The 19729-nt window shown below is 42.6% G+C and overlaps 1 protein-coding gene across 10 annotated transcripts in view; it reads left to right on the top strand.

Moving 5' to 3' along the window:
• Positions 1-19729, top strand: part of LOC311012350 (receptor-type tyrosine-protein phosphatase mu) — a 144758-nt gene that overhangs the window by 29482 nt on the left and 95547 nt on the right. For all 10 annotated transcript variants that reach the window (XM_084007766.1, XM_084007765.1, XM_084007772.1 and 7 more), the window contains exons 2-4: positions 3968-4090; positions 14424-14698; positions 17928-18006. In XM_084007766.1, the coding sequence (XP_083863892.1) occupies positions 3968-4090; positions 14424-14698; positions 17928-18006 (477 nt within the window). The remainder of the gene's footprint in view (positions 1-3967; positions 4091-14423; positions 14699-17927; positions 18007-19729) is intronic.

Here is a 19729-nt window from a genome sequence, read left to right as displayed (position 1 = left end):
TAGCATTCGTGGATTTGCAATTTTTTCTGAGAAACCTAGGCGACACCATAATTAGCAAAGCAAGAATCTACAAAAGCGCTTCAGAAGATTGTTCACGATTGTAATCAAGCAAACAAAACACAAATGCTGCAGAACAGAACAATGTCAGCTACAACGTCTCAAAGGTGCTCCACTCCGAACGTGTAAAAAAAAAAAAAAAAACTTATTTTTTTCTATTTTTATACCTGACCACAGATGTGCTTTTTTTTTCCAATATTCCATTACCACCCTCGCTCTCCTTCCTGCACTCATTCACTGGCATTCAGAGCGAGGACGGCGTGAATAGCACTTCGTCACCATACCCAACTCTGACACGCACGGCAGACGTGCATGCGGCTTTTAATGCTTAAAGTTTACTTTTGTTACAGGTACAATAACAAAAGGCCTTTTAAGTCTGACTTGAAAATCTTTAGGAGAAATTGGCTCCAGCATTGAGGGGTTGAGGTATTGATTCTGGCCTCTGGCTCAGTCCAGGAAAAGATGGATAGATTTCTTTGAAATGCACTCTGCGTGAGAATATAAAGACTATTGTGTGTTCTCGCTCAGGAATAAATTGTTTCATGACATATCTGGGGCCACCTTTTTTAGCTTCAAGCTGCCTGCTTCTCTTGAAAGGGGGGGAATGTTGACAGGGTGGAGCACATTCATCTGTAGTCCCAGACTACCCACACCAAATAGAAGCTCGTATTGAAAGTTAAATCTCCTTCAGAGGGTTGGCAGCCTCTCGTCGGGGATATCTATTTCAGCAGCTGTCTAGGCTGATTATATGGGGGTTGTGCCACACACTGGCAGCGATATAAACCACCTACAGAGAGGAGGACGACCGTGATGCCATTGATTGATGCGTTCCTCTGCATGCGTCCGTGCGGCCCCTCGGCTCAGAAGCAGCAGTCGGTATTGACGCCAAGCAACATGTGATCGGTTTGTTTTGGACTACTGGTCGCCCACAGTGGTGGAGTCGCACCTTTTAACCAAGCTTATGCAACATGTAATAAACAAGATGCTTTAATGTTTTTGTTCTACAACAGATCGATAACAAGTTGCAGGCGATATCGGCGAACTTCCCAATACTGAATTCTGATACCAAGAGCCGTGTGTAACAAAGCAATGCAAATTGATTTATTGCTCGCTCGCACCCTGTTACCCCATCTTAATGGTCAAAGTAGTTTGGCCAAATCAATGAATGATTGAATGAATCAATATGTTTTTGTTTTTTTCCACCCACTGTTTTCTAATACCAGATCCATATAGAATCGATAAGAAACCGTAGTTACCAAGAGACGATACTGTGCAATTTAGTTTCTAAGAGCCATGTTCTCTTTTAGGATGGCATTTGTAATTAAAGTAAAGTCTCTTAATTGTGATTGTGTCTTCATCTTCTGGTATTTTACGGCTAAAAAAAGCCCCGTTGTAGCTGCAGGTTGAACTACAGGTGAGCAGAGGAATCACACATCGGTGATGAAAGCGACTTGTTTTGTTAACCTCCTATGTATAACTGAGCAGCCAGAGAATCATTACCAGATCTGTTGATGATATCTTTGAAGGGATGAAGATGAAATTTCAAACCGAAAAGCTCAACCCTCTCATTTTCCTGATTTATTATTAAACGCCGGGTTGACATTAAAAAATAATTAAACGAGGACTGGGCTCTGCTTAGTGCATATTCTTTTTGAAGGTTTTTTTTTTTCTTTTTTTTTGCCCTCAGCATTCAAAATCCTCCCTCCGACTGGCTGAAAATATAATTTTGCTCCTCGCCAATGCCATCGATTTGAATATCAAACGCCAATAAAAGTCACCTCTTTGGGTTTTGTTTGAGCTCTGCCACGCTGCGAAGAAGGAAGGTGGGCGGCGTGGGGCAAAGCGCCTTGGAACTATTGAGTCAAAATATTGATGGAATGGAGCCAGTCCATGTGACGCTGCAGCCAAAGACTCATGTTAATGTTCTCCAAGTGTGGCAACACATACATTTGTATTTATTTAGAGAGAAAGCGTGAAGTGCACGCTCTTTTTCAGCACCGCCTTCTCAGTATTAAGGGTAGAACATAAATTTACTAGCGATGGCCGCAGAACAGCTCCAACCGAACCGTCGGGGGTTAAGAGCCATGTTGATGGAGATTAATGAGGATGTCTCATTCAGATTTCCCCACTCAGATTCTAAGGTAGTCGTGGGAATACATTTTTTTCGCCACCTGTTGCTGTTCCTTAACATTTAATCAACAACAAACATTGCAGGTTGAACAGGCGATGTGCTATGCAGCTGCGTGTGGATCCTTCGCATAACTGCCTCCACAGAATAACAAACTAACTCGCACCCAATTATAAAACGGCACTTAGCAGCTGTTAAAGAAATGAACTAAATGCTAATGAGCTTAGCATAATAGCTCAGAGGGACAAACTAATGTGAAGGGAAACATGTGGAGATAAACATTTTATGAATAAAAAAAAAGAGTAAACATACCAATACCACAAATATTCTGATACAAGTTAAATTCCCTGCATTTAAATGGTTGTTTAAGTATAATAGTATGTAGTAGTAGCTGTACTCCAACTTGCCGTGTTAACGCCTGAGAATACTATCTGTCTTTGTACTTCTTTGACTTCGTCCACTTCCACTTGTTAGCTTCTCTCTGCTGCTTCACACAGCAGGAAACCGAGCCCACACACAGGTCCTGGTAACTAGCTTCCCCTCCTAACAGGTTGCTTTGGTGATGTGTTAACTGGCTGTAGGAGGCAAGACGAGCTCTCAACAATCCCTCAACCTTTTTACCTGCGTTGCTTTGGAAATCGCTCGTCTTTTCCCATGTCCGCCCCCTCGAAAAACAAGACGAAGCTGCAAATATATCATTAGCGGCTGCCCTATGGAGCTGGATATTAATTATCCCGTGTTCTCCTCGTTTGGCCACTCATTTGCACGTGTACTGTAAATGTCACCAGAGAGATAAATGGGAGAACAAAACCCCAGCTCGTAGCCTTTATGCAGCAGAATGTCAGAGGGAGCTTGTAAGAGATGAGATATTGGTTTTGGCCCGGCATGGATTCCGGCTCAAAGGACATTCCCAGAGGCAACGCAATTTGTATGTCATCTGTGTTTAGAAACTTATTAGCAAATGTGCAAGCAAATATTTTCAGATATAACATTTGGATGCTGGCAAGAAGCGAGATAACATACAGCGCATCGGTTATCCACAAGAAGAACCAATACAGTCATGTATCCGATGCAGCATAATATAATTTAGTCCAATTCTGCTCAGAGTCATCTGACAACAACCTCCCACTGTGTAAAAACCATCAAATGTTTCACCTCAATATGAAATCCTTTCCAGCCACATATTCTGACGTGCATTCTTTTTTTGTTGTAGATTTATGAGTGGATTGAAAAGCACTTTGGGGGGAGAAAAAAAGCTCAACTCCCATTCTCTGTGTGGCCTTTAAGGTGCGAGGAATAAAGGAGTATTTGTATTAATCGATCACACGCCGAGCCTGGTTGAAGCCTGGCCCTAATGGTTGCTTGCTGTCATTTTGCAAGCAGCTTGTAAAAAGGATTAGAGTGGCTCTGTGGAGTGGAGGGCGCATGAACAGCAAAGTTCTGCGGCCGGTGTGGAAAATAAATCAATTTATCCCCGATGGTGGTGCAGTTTTGGAACATAACGCTTAACGATGATAGAGTTTGGACACTTCATACTTGTCATTGTGGAATTGGACTGCCATATTGCTAATGACGGTAATGTATGTTGTGCCTCGCCTACTACAGTAATCCTTCACTCTGTCTCACTTAAATGCATCTCATTGTCTGGCATATTGCATTATGAATACCGCTGGGTGAAAAAAAAGATGAGAATTTAATTTATATGTTCATTCATTTGAACAGCAAGTTAATGGGGGTAAAAAAAAACTGTATAACCATATGAATTTCTTCCTCTTTTCACAGGCGATTGTAACTTTGAGAAGCCGCTGGCGGCGTGTGGCTACAGCCAAGGCAGAGACGATGACCTTGACTGGGAGCAGGCCAATACCAGAGAGAAGTCTTCATCGGATCCGTGGATGCCCTCAGGTAAGGACGGTGACACCGGCTTCTTAAAGAGGAGAATGACAAATCCAGCCCTTGACCCTGTCTTTTATTCCCATGTAAGAAGCAGTATTCTGCATGAGACAGAGACTTGTTTTTTTCACAGAATGGAAAATTGTTCTGAATTGGAAGAGTTTACATAAGAGAGAAACATTATTCCAATTAGGCTATACGTCTGACTACAATCTGAATATACTATAAAACAACTTAATGTTAGTCTACTATAAACACACTTACACATTGATTCTAGCTTTTATGGACATACTTTGATACTATTTAACAATGTAAGCATGCATTTTAAAGAGCAGACGGTACTTTCTACCTGAGTATATCAACCCCACAGAATCTTTGGGACGGTCACACAAAGCCACATTTGATATCAAACCACCCAGATCCATTTTAATTAAAGACATTTTTTTTTTTAGTCAGCCACATATTGAAATTCATTAAAATGCTTTCCCTGCATTTTGTGTCTGTCGCACACAATTTGTCTCTTTAACGTTCCATTGATCGCTCTTTATTTGATTTGAAATGCAGAGATATCCCCACCACAAAATAGAAGGCACCTAAGGAATTAGACTAATGGAAAGACGTTTTCTTTTTTCTTTTTTTTTTTTGTAATATAACAAAGGTAGCATTGCACACTAATGGATATTGTTTTCCTCCCAGTATCTGACGCCTAATCTCACAAAGGCTGCAACACAGATAGATTGCACTGGGCCCCCCAGTGACAGAGGGGGGAATTAATTAGCAGGCCCTCACTAATTTTAAGCAGCCAGTGCCAGACCTGTTTGTGTGTACATCAGAATGATGTGTGTTGAGCTGCCCCAGAGAAATTACTTTCTATGGAGGAGGGAGGGGGGGCAAGTGTCTGCTTTTTCTTTCGCAATTGATTAATGTTGGGACACACGGGGGCTGGGCAAAAGGTCACGGCGAAACCTGGAAAAGCCTTGACCTACAAATTAACACAGTCTAAATTTAACATATCTGATTAAAATCCCATGTCTGGTTAAGTGGCGTCCCTGATTGTGCCTCCTAGTCTGAGCACCCTTCAGATAGGCGGGCTTTCTACCTGCGCATCTTGAATTGTGCGTAATTAACAGGTTGCAGCGCTTTCTCACATTTATCGGCGCAAGCACTCAACCTGTCGCGCGGAACTGTGATCTCTCCTCTCTGACCGCATTGAAAGGGATGTGAAATGTAGTGTACTTGACGGCTGAAATTGTTTTAGGGCTACCGGAGAGGGGGTTGATGGGTAGAAATGCATTTAGGTGAAAGGCACACTGGTGGAAAAGCTATCACACCTCTGATTGCTGTCTCACTCTCAACCTGTACTTACGACTCTTGACAAAACGACCTTATCATACTCACAGAACAGATTGTTCAGAAGCGGAAGGCATTGCTGCCTCAAACACTTTTGAGGTTGATTGTAGACAGTATCTGTCCAAATAGGGGGGTGTGCTTAATGCAGATGGGAATTCATGATTTAAATTATTATTATAAGCTGGATGTGTTTTCAGAGCAAATCAAATCCTTACAGAGGTTTTAAACATCTAGCTTGTAAACTCCAATACCAGTATCGTGTGGCATTTTGGATGATAAAGCATGTTGTGATTTATATCCAACGGCAATGCAGGAAGTAGTTCTCCCTTTATAAGTAGTGAGGTGGAAAATAAGGCTGCAGAGATGAGGGTAGTGTAGCTTGACTCTTTGGAGTTGGTGATCTGTCAGACCTGCAATTAAGATTTGACGTTTATTATAGGCATGATATGTGTGTACAATGTGTCACATTGCAAACACACATTGAGAAAGAGAGAGCGAGAGAGAGAGACCTTAGTCAAGCAACCTAGAGAGTGAAGGAAGAGGGTGATCGGCGCTAGTGAGAGCAAAGCCATTAATCATAACATTAGGTTACCTGCTTAAGCACAAAAAAAACTTAAATCCATAGCTCCACACAAACCTGCCCGTTTCATCCTTCCGTGGCCTGCCTGCTCTCTCTCTGTGTGGTCTGTGAGTGTCGGTACGCTGAGGGGCGTGACAATGCAGTGGTGTTTGACCTGAGAATGAGAACAGGCTGCATACCCTGCTTATTGACTGGTGTTAGCACCTACATGTGGGTTCCAAATTCTATTAGCGAATTCCCAAACATATAGATCATATGTGATGATTGAGAGGGGTTATTTTTGTGTCAATCTAAAAATTGTTTACTTACTTTTTCTATTTTAAACAAAATGCGATAGTTGTTTAACCCTAACCTCAACCTAAACCATAGTGTAATGTCACAACCACAAACCCAAACCATAACATATCGTAGCGATATTATAGAATGTGAGACTTAAAAAAATGTTGGCACTGGATGTAAAATAAGATGTCCTTAAATGTAATCTGGGCTTTCACAGAATTAGCCAGTCCTGACGTCTGTCGGGTTTCAACGTCAGTATTTGTAATTAGATGCCGTAACCGTCACTCGGGTGCCAAGAAGAAGTTGTCGGTATGAAAAATTGGACTAGACCCGAAGTCCTTAAAAAAAAAAAGAAAGAAATATCCCAGGTTCATTATACAATGATGTCATTTTCTGTTTATATTAAAAGTTAAACACATGCAAACTCAAAAGCTGCACACACATCATCTGCCTGCAAAACCATGTGTCAAAAAGTCAATCAGGACTCCTACAAAGCTAATACTGCCACAAAAGACCAAACTGGCCCCAATTCCATCCCAACATGTAAATAAATGGGTACCAAAACGGAAAGTGAAATCGCAACCAGGAAAACAAGCCCTCTGGTCACAAGCGGTGCCTGAAACTCTCGGTTGTTTACGACAATCCGTTCCCCACCTAATTGCTACGTCTGGACGGCGAGTCGTCTTGTTTATCCCTCCACACAGCCCTGATTGCATGCTTTGGCTCCTTTAGGGTGGCACAGCCCAGTTCTGAGGCTCACTGCGTGTCTGCTTGGGCTGTCCCCAGCGTGTTCCCTCTCTCTCTCCCGAGCCAACTGGAGAAACCCCCACCGGCAGAGCCCTCACTGTCAGTCCTGTTGTTACCAGAAGGCCTCATCGGCCCCAGACAATGATAATAAAACCGTTTGAGCCATGACGCCGCTCATTCAGCATTCCAGAATGGAGCTGGATGCACTTCTGTCAGATGATGGCTTGGATCACCTATTATTTGAAGAGAAAATGACCACAATGGCATCAAAGACATATGTACCAAAAAGGCCTGATTTATAGGTAACCCCGAGTAGTCTTATAGAGGAATGGATGGAGCTCGGTGAGAAAGTTTACAGTGTGGTGCCGTCCAGATGTCATTAAGAAGGGAGCTGTTTTTAAGTGAGCCCCAGCTGGTGCAGAGGCTGCTTCTTCTCCGATGGTGTCATGGATGTTGCCAGCAGTCGACTGCTGCTCCCTGACTCTCCTCTGGGACTCGTTGGGGGGAATAATGGCGAGAGGAGGAGGGGAGAGGAGGTCTTCTAACTGAGATTAATTAGGGTTTTTCTGTATTATGCTCAGTACAATAGTGAAAGCAGCTCCAGCTAAATGACTTATTGTTGTATTCTTAAATGTCTCCTCTAAATACGTTGTGGGAGAGAAAATGTTTTTGTTTCACTGTTGCACGGAGGTCTTTGTTTTGATAGCATGGCCTTGGTCGATAATGACGCTGAGACAATGGTGATAGATTGGCAGAATGAGGTGCTTCATAGGGTGACGGTGATCTTCTCTTTTTCCGGTTCTTTCTTGTCAGGTTCATAATGCGTTTATGCAAATGATGGCTCTCTCTTGAACCCAGATGGGTTGCCTTTTCTTGAAGTGCAGCTGCTGCGTATGGATAAGGCCGATCATTTGGCAAACGTCAAACACTTCACCTTTTTGACCATTTCAATCAGGAGGTAATGAATCGACAAAGCCCCTCTGCTTTGCCTGGACCGACGAGTGTTTGCGGCATTGTTTGCTGGAGCGGCGGCCGCTTAAAATAGGAGCGGAGAGAACACCCACTGGATGAAGGACGTCAGAAATTTAATCAGAATTTAAAATCACATCAGCAAAAAAGATAGGATTTGCTGCCGAGGAGGGAGGGGCCCTGTCTTCTGGAAATAAGCTAATTGCTTTTGAGCCATTCGCAACTTTGCGTGAAAATCACACCTTGCACAGCGTTTGGCAAGGTTGTGAGGTTAAGGAGAAACCCCATTATATGATTAGGGGACAAAACAGCAAAATACAATGTCTGATCAATTCCTGAATTATGAATGAATATAGGAATGGATGACGGACTGCGATCTTCCGTTCTGCGTGGTCTGAGCAACAAAACTATAAATGGGATTATGAAGGCACATTGCACCGTCATGATGGAGGACTTATTTGCATACCGTCCCATTAGTGTGCGTGGTATGTACAATTAAGGCTAATGATGCAGCGAGGTGACTCACATAGACATGTTCTGTTTTGTAATGGGTTTGTATTAGGCAAATGGGCCATTATATGACCCATTTATTGCAGCGGAGCGCCGCTAGTGCGTACTGCATATTAAGATGACATATTAAGCCATTAAGAATCGCAGTTGATTGACATACGGCAACAAAGGATGCTGTCAGGGAACATAATAAGGGTCAGTTGTTGCATCTGACTGAAATGACGGGGCTGAAGCGCGTCCCGTATGATGGAAGGTTCCGGGTGAATCTGTTTGACACCGTCAGAGAAACCTGGCAGGTCCTTCATATGGAGAGCCCAAACTTATTCAGTTTTACGTTATCAGCTTTCATGTTTCAAAGGACACGGGGAAAGTTCTGGGAAATTGAGCGGGGGCCACGGCTGTTCACATTAAGAGCCTAACCCTCACAGCGAGAGCATTTTTGATTGGTGGCAGGCGGCGAGAATAGCCCCGTCTTCATTGACATTTCCGAAGCGGCGGCCATGCTTTTCTGCGGTGGTGACCTCTGTGAATTTTATTAGCAAATGAGACCTGGAGGGTTTGGGTTTAAAGAGCGCCCCTTCATTCTGATTTCCCCCCCACACATAATGATTTTCACAGAGTTCAGGACCTGAGTGGAGGAGAAATAATGAGCACCAGTCATTATTGCAAATTATATCCTCCGCTCAGACCATCAATCAACCGATAATTAATCTAAATACCTTCAGCTTATATACTTTGATGACTGGGATTAGACAGTACCCTGTCTGTGGGTGAAATTATGTCAGACTGGATTCCCATAAAGATGATTTTCCTCCCTTTTTTTATTCTGTTAGTGTAACCCATCCTCTACACCTCTACACCAGCATTTATTTTTTCACGACCACCGACAACAAAGCTGTCTGATAACCAATATATTCCATGCAACAGCCCTCATTCGGACACAGTGTCCTTGTTAATAATGTCTCAAATATTCCAATGTGATGAAATTTCTATGTCACCATGTGCCCTTCATTTCTGAAGAACAGCAAAAAATGAATGTATGTGGCATCCGCGACAGGAACATTTCATCTTTTTGCTAATTCTTTTTTCATACCCACCTCTCCATGTTCAGCCATCATTGTAATGGGAGGTGAAGGTGGCATACATTGGAATAATAATAAATTTGTTCTTCCGAATGTCTCAGACAATAGCCGAGCCCTGGCCTTTTGCGGCGTTGCGGAGACGGGCCTTGAATGTGCCGAGAGCTCTCTATTTTTAATTGGTCTTGAACGCGCCATTGTTAAGGAACAAGAGATAGAGAAAGAAGGGGGAGGGGGGGGGGGGGGAGAGCGTACTTGTGCATCACTACCACATTAGCACAGCACTAACACAGTGTCATTATAATTTGCTCTTAGTCTCACTGGCTAATTAGGCTGTCATGGTGCAGCAGGTCCTGCAGAGTATGTGGTCATTAGGATCTAAGAACATCGAACCTGAATGACAATCAGTGTTCTTCTGTCATCTTCCTCAATTGAGTTGGACAGTGAGAATTACTCACACGTCATTGTCATCGGCCACCTAGCTTACATAAACCTCGACTGTGTTTACCAAAGTTGTGTGATTTTAATATTTGTCAAGGTTAGTTAAAACTCACCTCATTAAAATCCTCCTTCTAGCTCAAATTTGAGTTTGAAATTCAGTTCTTGTAAAACACTTATTTTCCAGGCGTAATAACATTCGGCCCAGCAGCTGTCTTGGATCTGTTGTGATTGACAGCTCAGGGGGCGGGACCAAAGTATTAAGGTGGTCAATGATTGGCTGAAAGTTACACCTCCAGCTTGATTTTCAACTTCTCCCGGTATCTCGTCTTCCTCATCCACTTGTTTATCTCACCACTTCCTGGTTACAAAGTCCAATCAGAGCCAGCCAGAGAACTTTAAGCCAATGGGATGCAGCTAAGGGAACGCGATGATTGTGCCCAGAGAGTGTGCTTGTTATTGAGGTTGGCATACACCGAAATGAGACTCTCTTGAACTTCATTACCAGCTAGCTCCACCCGGACCACTTACGTTAACCGAAGCAGCCAGACATTAACAACAAGTGCATAACAGGAAGTAACCGAAACTGTCAAACAAAAAAAATAATCTTAATCTACATAATTACTTCATAACGGTAAATATTACAAATAATAGTTTGATGAAAGTGATGGATCTCTGAAAAACTTAAATTGACCATACTTAATAATTGTAAATAAATATAATTTCTAACTTAAATATAGTGAATCTTCACAAATATTCAGTTAAGTGGTAAACTAAATCGTACAAGTTTGTTTTTTCAGCGTGCATTAAGCTTTTATAAAGCTGAGAGTGACTACTTACAATGCACCTGTTGTTTTATTAATATTTCATCAACGTTGTAGTAAAACAAATGTACAAATGCCGCTTGAGGGATGTGATATTTTCATCTCTAATTATCAACGAGGCAGTGCTGTGCATAAATCTCATGCGCAACACTGTCACAACATGGCTGTTTTGAAATGAAAAGTAAACAGCCTGTTTTAATCATAGAGGAAAAGCAGAAGTGCCAGCATCTTTTGTCTTCGTAACATGAGCTACAACTGAACAATTCATCAACTGATTATTAGTGCTGGTTCGCATCACACCGAGGGTTGCTGAAGCCTCAAAGGGATAAAACCCAAAAATGTTCCGGGTGCCTGAGCAGATGGTTGAATGTTATTAAAGAGACCTCCCGGCCCTTGTGTGGAGGCAGCTGATTGAGGTTGGACAAACCGGTGTCTCGGTCGACTCATCCCCTGCCCTTCCACGTGTACTGTACCTTACACAACTTCCTGCATCGGCCTCCGAAATAATTAGCCTCGACACTTGAATCAGAGACACACTGAAAGAGAATAATACATTAAAAAGCTCTGGGAGAACAACAGTGTGCTGCTCACAGTAGCGCATCACAACAGAGTGATTGTGCTGTGCAGGGCAATATGTAACACGGGGAAGCCACAAATTATACAGTAAAACCATTCATGGTAAAACCACACTAATATTGTCACGCAAACTGTTAAAACACAGTTTTTTATTTATCTATTATAATTAGGCATTTATTTGCTGAAAAAGACGCCCAAACTGTCTTTTTTTCCTCCCTCAGTGGATGGAGTTTGCTCAGTAAGTTTCACAATTTGGTATATATAGAGATCTCCACGACAACTGGGAAAGCTCCCTCAACTGACGAAATTCCAAACCAACATGCAGTTTAGTACACTGAACTAGTACACTGTCATACATAGTCTGAACAGTGGATTCTACGCAGGCATTAATATCCCATAAACTAATCAGCCAATGAGCACCAAAAGACAGTTTTGGTGCTCATTTATGACTGTATGCTCAAGGACCTCTTATAGTGACTCATAATTTCTATTGTCTCTACTATACCGTCATTGACTGCTGACTCACTTTTCATAACCGGCTGGTAAGGGTCACAAAAGATAAACAGCTGCTTAAGTAGCAAAATGCATTTCCATAGTTGGCTAAAACAGGCCTTACCTTGTCCGTTGCAGGCCCTTGCCACGGCTCTGACATCCATCGTAAAGTTTAGTCTCACCTTGAATTCCATTCTGATATGTTATGGTGCACTAAACTGAAGCGTGATACGAGACGAATAAAACCCAGTTTTGTTAGTTTTGCCACCATCTTGGCTGTAACGGAGCTGAGGGGCACAAAAGTGAGATTCTGCTGAATGCACATTACTCGTTGTAATACATTATCGAAATATATGTTCCTCAAATTCCTCCAAAAAATATCAATTCACTCTTTTTCTTGATCAATGAGAATTGATCGGATCCTAGTGTAAGCCACTCTCTGGCACACATATTCAACTATTGTTGACATTTAACTTGCGTAGTCTGCCCAGCACTGTAACATGGTTGCCCCGGTGATTATTAGTTCATTTAAATGCAGCCCCTCATGTGATGTGATGCTCATGTAATCCAAAACCTGTTAAAAAAAACAACAACTAGCTTCCACCTGACAAACAAAGGCAAGGAGGCTGACCCTGTGTCACCACAACTCACTGCTCCTCCTCCTCCTCCTCGGCTCCCTCTCCTCCTTTTTCATTGTGTAAACATGACAGAACCCCCACTCGTTATCTGAAGCTGGAGACAGATGGAATTGGTGAGCGTTACAAGTGCAGCACAACAAGACAAGTGGGCAAGCTCGAGTCGTTGATGGAACAAATAGGGTTTTGTTAGAAGCTGCTCGGCTGACATGCTCGGGGACCGAGCCCGCTGATTTAGTCGGCGTTATTCACCCTTTTTTTTAAACGCCATATATGAGCGAATCACCAGATGTTACATTTAATGACGAAGATTTATAGCCACTGCGGTTCCGCTCTGCCTCGTTTTTTTTTTTCTTCACGCCAACAGGTTGTTTGTCTCACCTCTAAGCAAAAATGTGCCTTCCGATCATTACGGCACCTCCGGAAGAAAACGTATTTCAACATAAACGGAGTCTTTTTGGCCGCGTCTCAAAAGCCGTTACGATTTGTGCCATCTCATTACAGAGCCAAGCTAAATAGGATGATGACAAATAGAATGTGTTCTGCATATCCTTGACACCGTGCCAATACAATAATTCTCACTTGTGTTTTATTGGCAAGAGGGGAGAGAATTAGATTAACCTTTAATATTGAACCACAGCGATAAAATCTAAATGGGGCTTGGTTGGCAAATAGATTTTAACTTATTGATTTCTCATCATTTCCCTTCTCGCTGTCATTGAGGGGCAAACGCACTCCTCTCAAACACCCTGCGTTTTTACGATTTTTTTTTTTTTTTTTTTTTTGGGTCTTTGTATTTTTGACAAACGATAATCATAACAGAGTTTCTATCAATCCAAAGATAAGAGCATTGTCTCATTAAGGGTCACATGCTCGAATGATCAGCGCTAATAGAAAAGGTCTCCTCACAGCCATTTACCTGCGTTCTGCACACTCTTATGGGATGAGTCCTGCCAGTTCATGTTGCCAGGGATAAAACACAAGAGTGTTAGTCTTTGGCATTGTTCTGTAACGATGCATTACATGAATCTGTTATTTGCTTCGACCTCACCGTAGACCATATGAAGCTCAACAGTTTGTGAGTAAAGGTGCTGCATTTGAAATTCAGAGCACATCTGTGATTGAGGGATTGTCACCTCTATGGGAGAATTGTTTAAGGGATCATTCTGGTGAATATTGCATATTTGTGTAAAGCTCTCCAACCTTTTTGTCTGCATAATAAAACTGCCAACAATTCTACATCTCCACTCCACTGTGTCTTTACATAGCTAACACTTGTTTGCTGCTATAACAATGCTTTGAATTTCAAATTTCAAATACGTTTTTAGTATTTAAATTTAGTACCTTTTTTAAGTTTTTACTATTTAAAACACAGAGCTCAAGTGTGAAAATGTGAGAAATATTTAAAATAATAAACATTACTTTTAAAAGTATGTATGTCTGTGTTTGGTGGACTATATCACAGCATCATGTTCTGTTCAACAGTCTAACATAACATTCACATACATTGTGTGCAATCTCTTCCACCTTTAGTCCAAATGTGTTGAAAAAAGACGAGTTTTGGTGAGCACGCATGTAAAACAGAGATGTGGGGGGTCAGATCCATGGAAAACACATGGCAAACTGGTTAAAGGTTTTAAAATTCACTCATGACGTGCTGTTTAATAGAGCTCCGCGGGCGGCTACTCCACCAGAAACACGTTTTAAATGTAAAAAAAAGTCTAGAGATATTTTTGATAACATCTTAGCTCTGATAATAGGTGAGTTAAAATCACAGCAGCATAGGAAAACAACAACCGTTGATAATCCCTAACCTGACGCCGTTTGAATAATCTCAACTCATGACTTCTCTCGTCCACGTTGCAGGTTCAGCCTTCATGATGATGAACACCTCCGGAAGATTCGCGGGCCAGAAGGCGCTGCTGCTGACACCGCAGCTGAGGGAGAACGACACCCACTGCGTTACCTTCCACTACTACATAGGAGGCAGAGACAACAGCCACCCAGGACACCTAAATGTCTACATCAAAGAAAACAACAGTCCCATGGGGATGCCTGTTTGGAACGTGTCGGGTCCGGCCACTCGCTCCTGGGGACAGGTCGAACTGGCCATCAGCACCTACTGGCCCAACTTCTACCAGGTTAGGATGCGTCGTCTCTATTCAGCTCCCTTCTGCCTAATATCCCCAAAACTAGGTTGCTCATTGTAAGCGAACCTTTATTATAAAGCCAAAGTCATAAAAGCCTATTCAGTGGGTGGAGCAAGACAATTTTATTATTTAAGGAGGTCCAAACACTTGCACAATAGCCCATTCAAAACACCTACGATTATTGATTTCTGGGGCTAAGCCGGTATCCATGGTAATCTGTTTTCTCTCTCTTCACATCTGAGACAGTTCTCTTTTTCCAATTCTGAAAACTCATTTTCAGTTACCAATGCACATGACTGCTGGCTGGGGCAAGGTGATTTCACACTTGCCTGGCTATTAGTCTTTGCCGGGCTTGTTCCTGGAGTCCACCAAATGTTAATTGATGCAGAGAGACCCTTAACCTCCCACTGTGAGATGTTCCCTTTGTGAATTATTTCATTATGGCCTAGCCCTCCTAGAGGAGCTGAGGGGAGTCCTCCCGCTCGCTCCTCATAGCCACCCTGATAGCTTATTTAACAAGGGACATTGCTGAGCTTTTCGCTGAAGCAAAATAGGAAGCCTTAATGAGTCACACGTGCAGCAGAAAGAAGAAAGAAAAGAGAAGAAAAGGAAACGTGATGGAGACGCTGTGACATAATGACGCAAAGCCGTATTGACCAAAATGCATTAGTTTGTGTTTGAAATGCTGCTTCTTGTGTTTGAGAGGTTTGACTTTAGCTGTTTCTTCATTGACATCAACACCTTCAAACAAAACTGCTATTGGACTGTTATTTAGGATCAGTGACGCTTGAACATTTTGACACGTTGTTTGTGGCAGATCTCTGCCGTGGGGCGAGCATTTAGGAAAAAAAATCCTGTCTTATGCTTTTCCAGGGTGTTCGGGGAAAATTCCCCGCATCTGTTGCCTTTCAAACCCCAGCGGAAGGTCTGTCTCTGTTTGTAATTGTTCCAGACCCGAACTGACAACATGGGACGATGCGAGGACGCTAATGATCTTAGCGCCACTCCTCAGCGAAGGGAAAAAGGGGAAGCCAATGCTTGATATTGCCACTAATTAACAACATGGCACTAATTATAGGTATCTTTAATTGCACAGTAACCTACGCAATCGTCAAAGGGAAGCCACCTGATACTTGGAAATTATTTTTTAATTACCGGTTAGGCTTTTCAGGCCTTTCCGCCGCTGGATAATTACTCTTCTGTCAGGTCATCCCTAAAACTTTTAATTGAGATTGTTATGCATTTTCCCAAAAAAAACCCTAAAAACGCTGTGACAAAAAGCTATAATACTACATATGCAATATGTCTAAATGTGTTCTGCACATTCGACTGTGCGTAAGTTGAACAACCATTATTTATCATGATGTGTAGCAGTGAGAGAGGAAAAACCCAAATGTCCTCATCTATCTTGATTTCAATACAGTAGAGCCTATGACAGAGCTAATCAATCCTGCTGTAATGTAGTACTTAGCCGAGTCCCTTAGGGATCGGCAGTGTGGCGATGTAGACATTGAACACTGGGTTCACCGTGTGTCTCTCCGACAAATGAGAACGGTGAACCCTTTCCCCGTGACATCAAATGCTTTTCATCCCATGTGAATATTTTCCGTCCTGTGGGTCATGCCCGTTTATGCGCCGCGCTATCATTGATGCTGGAATCAATTATATCACAGCTATTAGGCAGGCTGACTGATGTCTGTAACACAAACAAAGGATTTCAATTAGAGAGCGGGGGGCTAGTTCATTTGTCTGGTGGCGATATATGGAGTGGTTGGCCTTTTAATTTCCTTTAAATTAGCCCGTAATGAGGCCATAATTGGCACCCAAGACGTTCACTTTCATATTTCGTAGAGACAAAAAAAGAAATTTATAATTAGACGGCCTTATCTGAAGGCATCCTGCCTCCCCAGATGACAATGGTAACTATCTCCGCCTCCACATTCCCAGGCTACAAAAGGAATCTCAGAGATGTGTGTGTGTGTGTGTGTGTGTGTGTGTGTGTGTGTGTGTGTAGTCTAGCTACAGCTAGCAGCACATAGGTTTCTGTGTGAGACCACATATGGGACATTCATTAATATATACACCATTCACTGGGAGATATAGGCTTATATTTAGGCAATAATGGAATGCAAAACATGTGTCGTCTCAGCGCGTGTGGCGGTTTATTGGGGCTCCGTACCACACCCTAGTTTTGGGAAGGGACCGGCATTCTGTTTCCCTTTTTATCACAGTGTAGACCAGCGAGTGCATAACTCTGACATTCTGCCGGGACACGCCTTCCGTAAGGCCTTGGACCATTTGTTTTTCTGGAGAAATTGGCCCTTAAAATAGGGTCACGTTAGTCCAGCACGGCACAGTTGGACTTGATTTCGGCAACTAACGTGTCAAAGTAACACTAGACGCAGAGCAACTGTTTAAGGCAACATACAGCATGTATTCACATATGTTCACACTTGCCTCTAGTGGCCTCATGTTTCCCTTCGTCAGGTTTTGAGGTATCGACCGCTGACATTTCTGCACCATTTCTCTAATAAAAAAGGTCTGAAAAATAAGGTTAACAATAACTACTTTCATTACCAAAGTAAAAGTTTGTAAGCTTTTTTTAAAGCTTTGCCTAACGATCCATGCGTCACAAAATTGGAACACATTGGAATCTGGCCTGCTGTTATAATGGAAGTGACCGTCAGTGACTTCCTGTTTACACATTTGAGTGCTTTGGATTTTTGGAAACCGATGTTTCCTAGAAACAGCTTTATAGATTCTGCACCGGCTAATACATTTCCTGAGCTTTAAAAGCATGTGATTTAGTAAATCTGTAGTTTAAAACCAGCTAGTAGTTTAAAAGGACGTTGGAAAGACTAGTAGGAACTTTCAGAACGTACAAACAAAATCCCATTCACCTACAATATCTTTAAGGGCAAGATGTCTCAGCGGTGTCTCTTCCTGTACACTGTGTGTGTCCCAGGCTGTTTGCTAATCGTCTCAGGGCTCAAACTTAATTTAACACTTGCATGTCATAACACCTATCAACCGTGACATATTGTGGGAATAATGTCAGGGGCCTGCAGCTGTAAGACCAGCTGCAGCCCCAGCGAAGAGCGGATCGCATTAGCAGGAGCTGGACTCCTCTGTGCACACGGGGGGTAGCCTCACTCAAGTGTCATCTGAAGACATGTGCCCATTTATCACCAGTGTTATGAGTCTCTCCTCTCCTCCTCAGATTGTGTTTGAAGCCGTAACCTCAGGGCAGCGCGGCTTGCTGGCCATCAAAGACGTCGTGGTCCAGGGCCACCAGTGCAGTAAGTCCTTTTTTTCCCCCCCTTCACCATAAAAGGATATCATCAAACATTCATTGTCCTCTCCATGACACCCTCCCAAATACCTGTATCGCTGTTCCATTCAAGGCCTCCCAGTCAAACAAAAGGCCTTCGGAGAGTGCGCTACAGTCAATCTAAAGTGTAAACCTCCCTCCTCCTAACTCCCCGAAGATTTATGAGCATACAGTTGACATGCTGATGTGTGTTCAGGATTTAATGTTGGAGTAGCTGTGTGAAATCTGTCCTATGAGCGATGGGAGAGGAAGTGCAACAAAAAAAAAGGGGGGGCAAAAAACAAATAGCACCATACAGTTTGCTGCTGCTTGTGTTTGGATTCCACCATTTTCTCTCTCCCTCAAGGATATTCAGCAAAGCGAACTCATCTCTCAGATGTTGGGAGTCCTGCTACCCTCGCTGAATATAAGCACTTCAGAGTGTGCCGCGGAGCTAATGAACATGTAATCACCAGCATATTTAGATTTTTTTTTTTTTTTTGGGGCTTGGCTGCTGCCGTGGGAGAACAAGGATCAAGGGCTCTTCAGGATTCGTCATGTCTATGCTTTTAAGCACAGAGTCACGTTAGTCCACAAAGGCACTCCTTAAGTTTATACAAAGGTTTTCACACACTACAGTCTAAATCCAAATCGATAGCATGCCGGTTTTCATCAATTGATTTCTACTTTGCTGCTCATAGATGAGGTATCACGCTCTGATTGTCGAGCGCTAATGACCTGATAACCATTTGAGAGCAGCTGAATTCCTACAAATGTTATGTCAATAAGATGGATTTATATGGCGATAGGTGTTGCATATAAATGTATTTGAGTAAATCGATGAGGCCCTCGCAACGTGATCAATGTTTAAATGGGCAAAAGTACGAGGGGATCAATGAGCTGCTCAGTGGCAATTGGGGTTTCTTTGAGTGATACACAATGTGATCAGAGCGCCTCCTCGGCGAAGCGCAGCCAATTCATTTGCTTATAAGACGATGCGGAATATCAAGCACAAAGGTGTGATTACGCCACCGGGTGGACTTCCTCTCTGTGCATCACGATACAGAGACATTAGCAATAGGGTTAAAATTTAATTCTTAAGTCTTTTTTGGCACTGGATGGATTGACAAAGACAAAGTTCCAGCGGAGGTGTAGTGTAGTTCAAAGACGAGGTTTGTGGAATATTTAATAGAAGTGAAAGTCTTGATGATGAAAGTGATAGAATTAGCTTTTGCCAAGTCTTTAGAGATTTGGTTATGTTTTGAATCAAGGTCGCTCCACAATTGCCCTATTTTTCTATGCGGGGAAAAGCAGCACTAATCAAATCCGTTCCACATACACTAAGTTACTTTCTGTGGACCCTTCCAGTCGGTATGCATCAGTTGGAGAAAAGGAATAATGCTTTTTGAAAAAATCCCCTCAGTCATTGAAAGGATGCAGGTACCTGATGTTCGGTGTAGGTGCAAGAACCGCCTCAGTTGTCTCATTTCAAGGGTTTGGCTGAAATCTTCACCACAAAGCGATGCTGGACTATCAGATAGTAAAAAGCTCAATTCATCCAAGCCTAATCTCAGTTCTCCAATTGTGCATACAAATCTTGGCATAGAAGTCGGCACACAGGTGCATAGATCGTGCAGCTGCTGAGCTGCTACTCTGGACCCACGTGCTGGTGATTAATTGTGATTAAGTCCAAAACCATTTTAGGGAGGGTG

The sequence above is a fragment of the Eutrigla gurnardus genome (assembly GCF_963514095.1).
Source record: "Eutrigla gurnardus genome assembly, chromosome: 4".
NCBI classification, from domain to species: Eukaryota; Metazoa; Chordata; class Actinopteri; order Perciformes; family Triglidae; genus Eutrigla; species Eutrigla gurnardus.
Note: the sequence above shows the minus strand (reverse complement) of the source record. Positions and strands in the feature narration are given on the sequence as shown.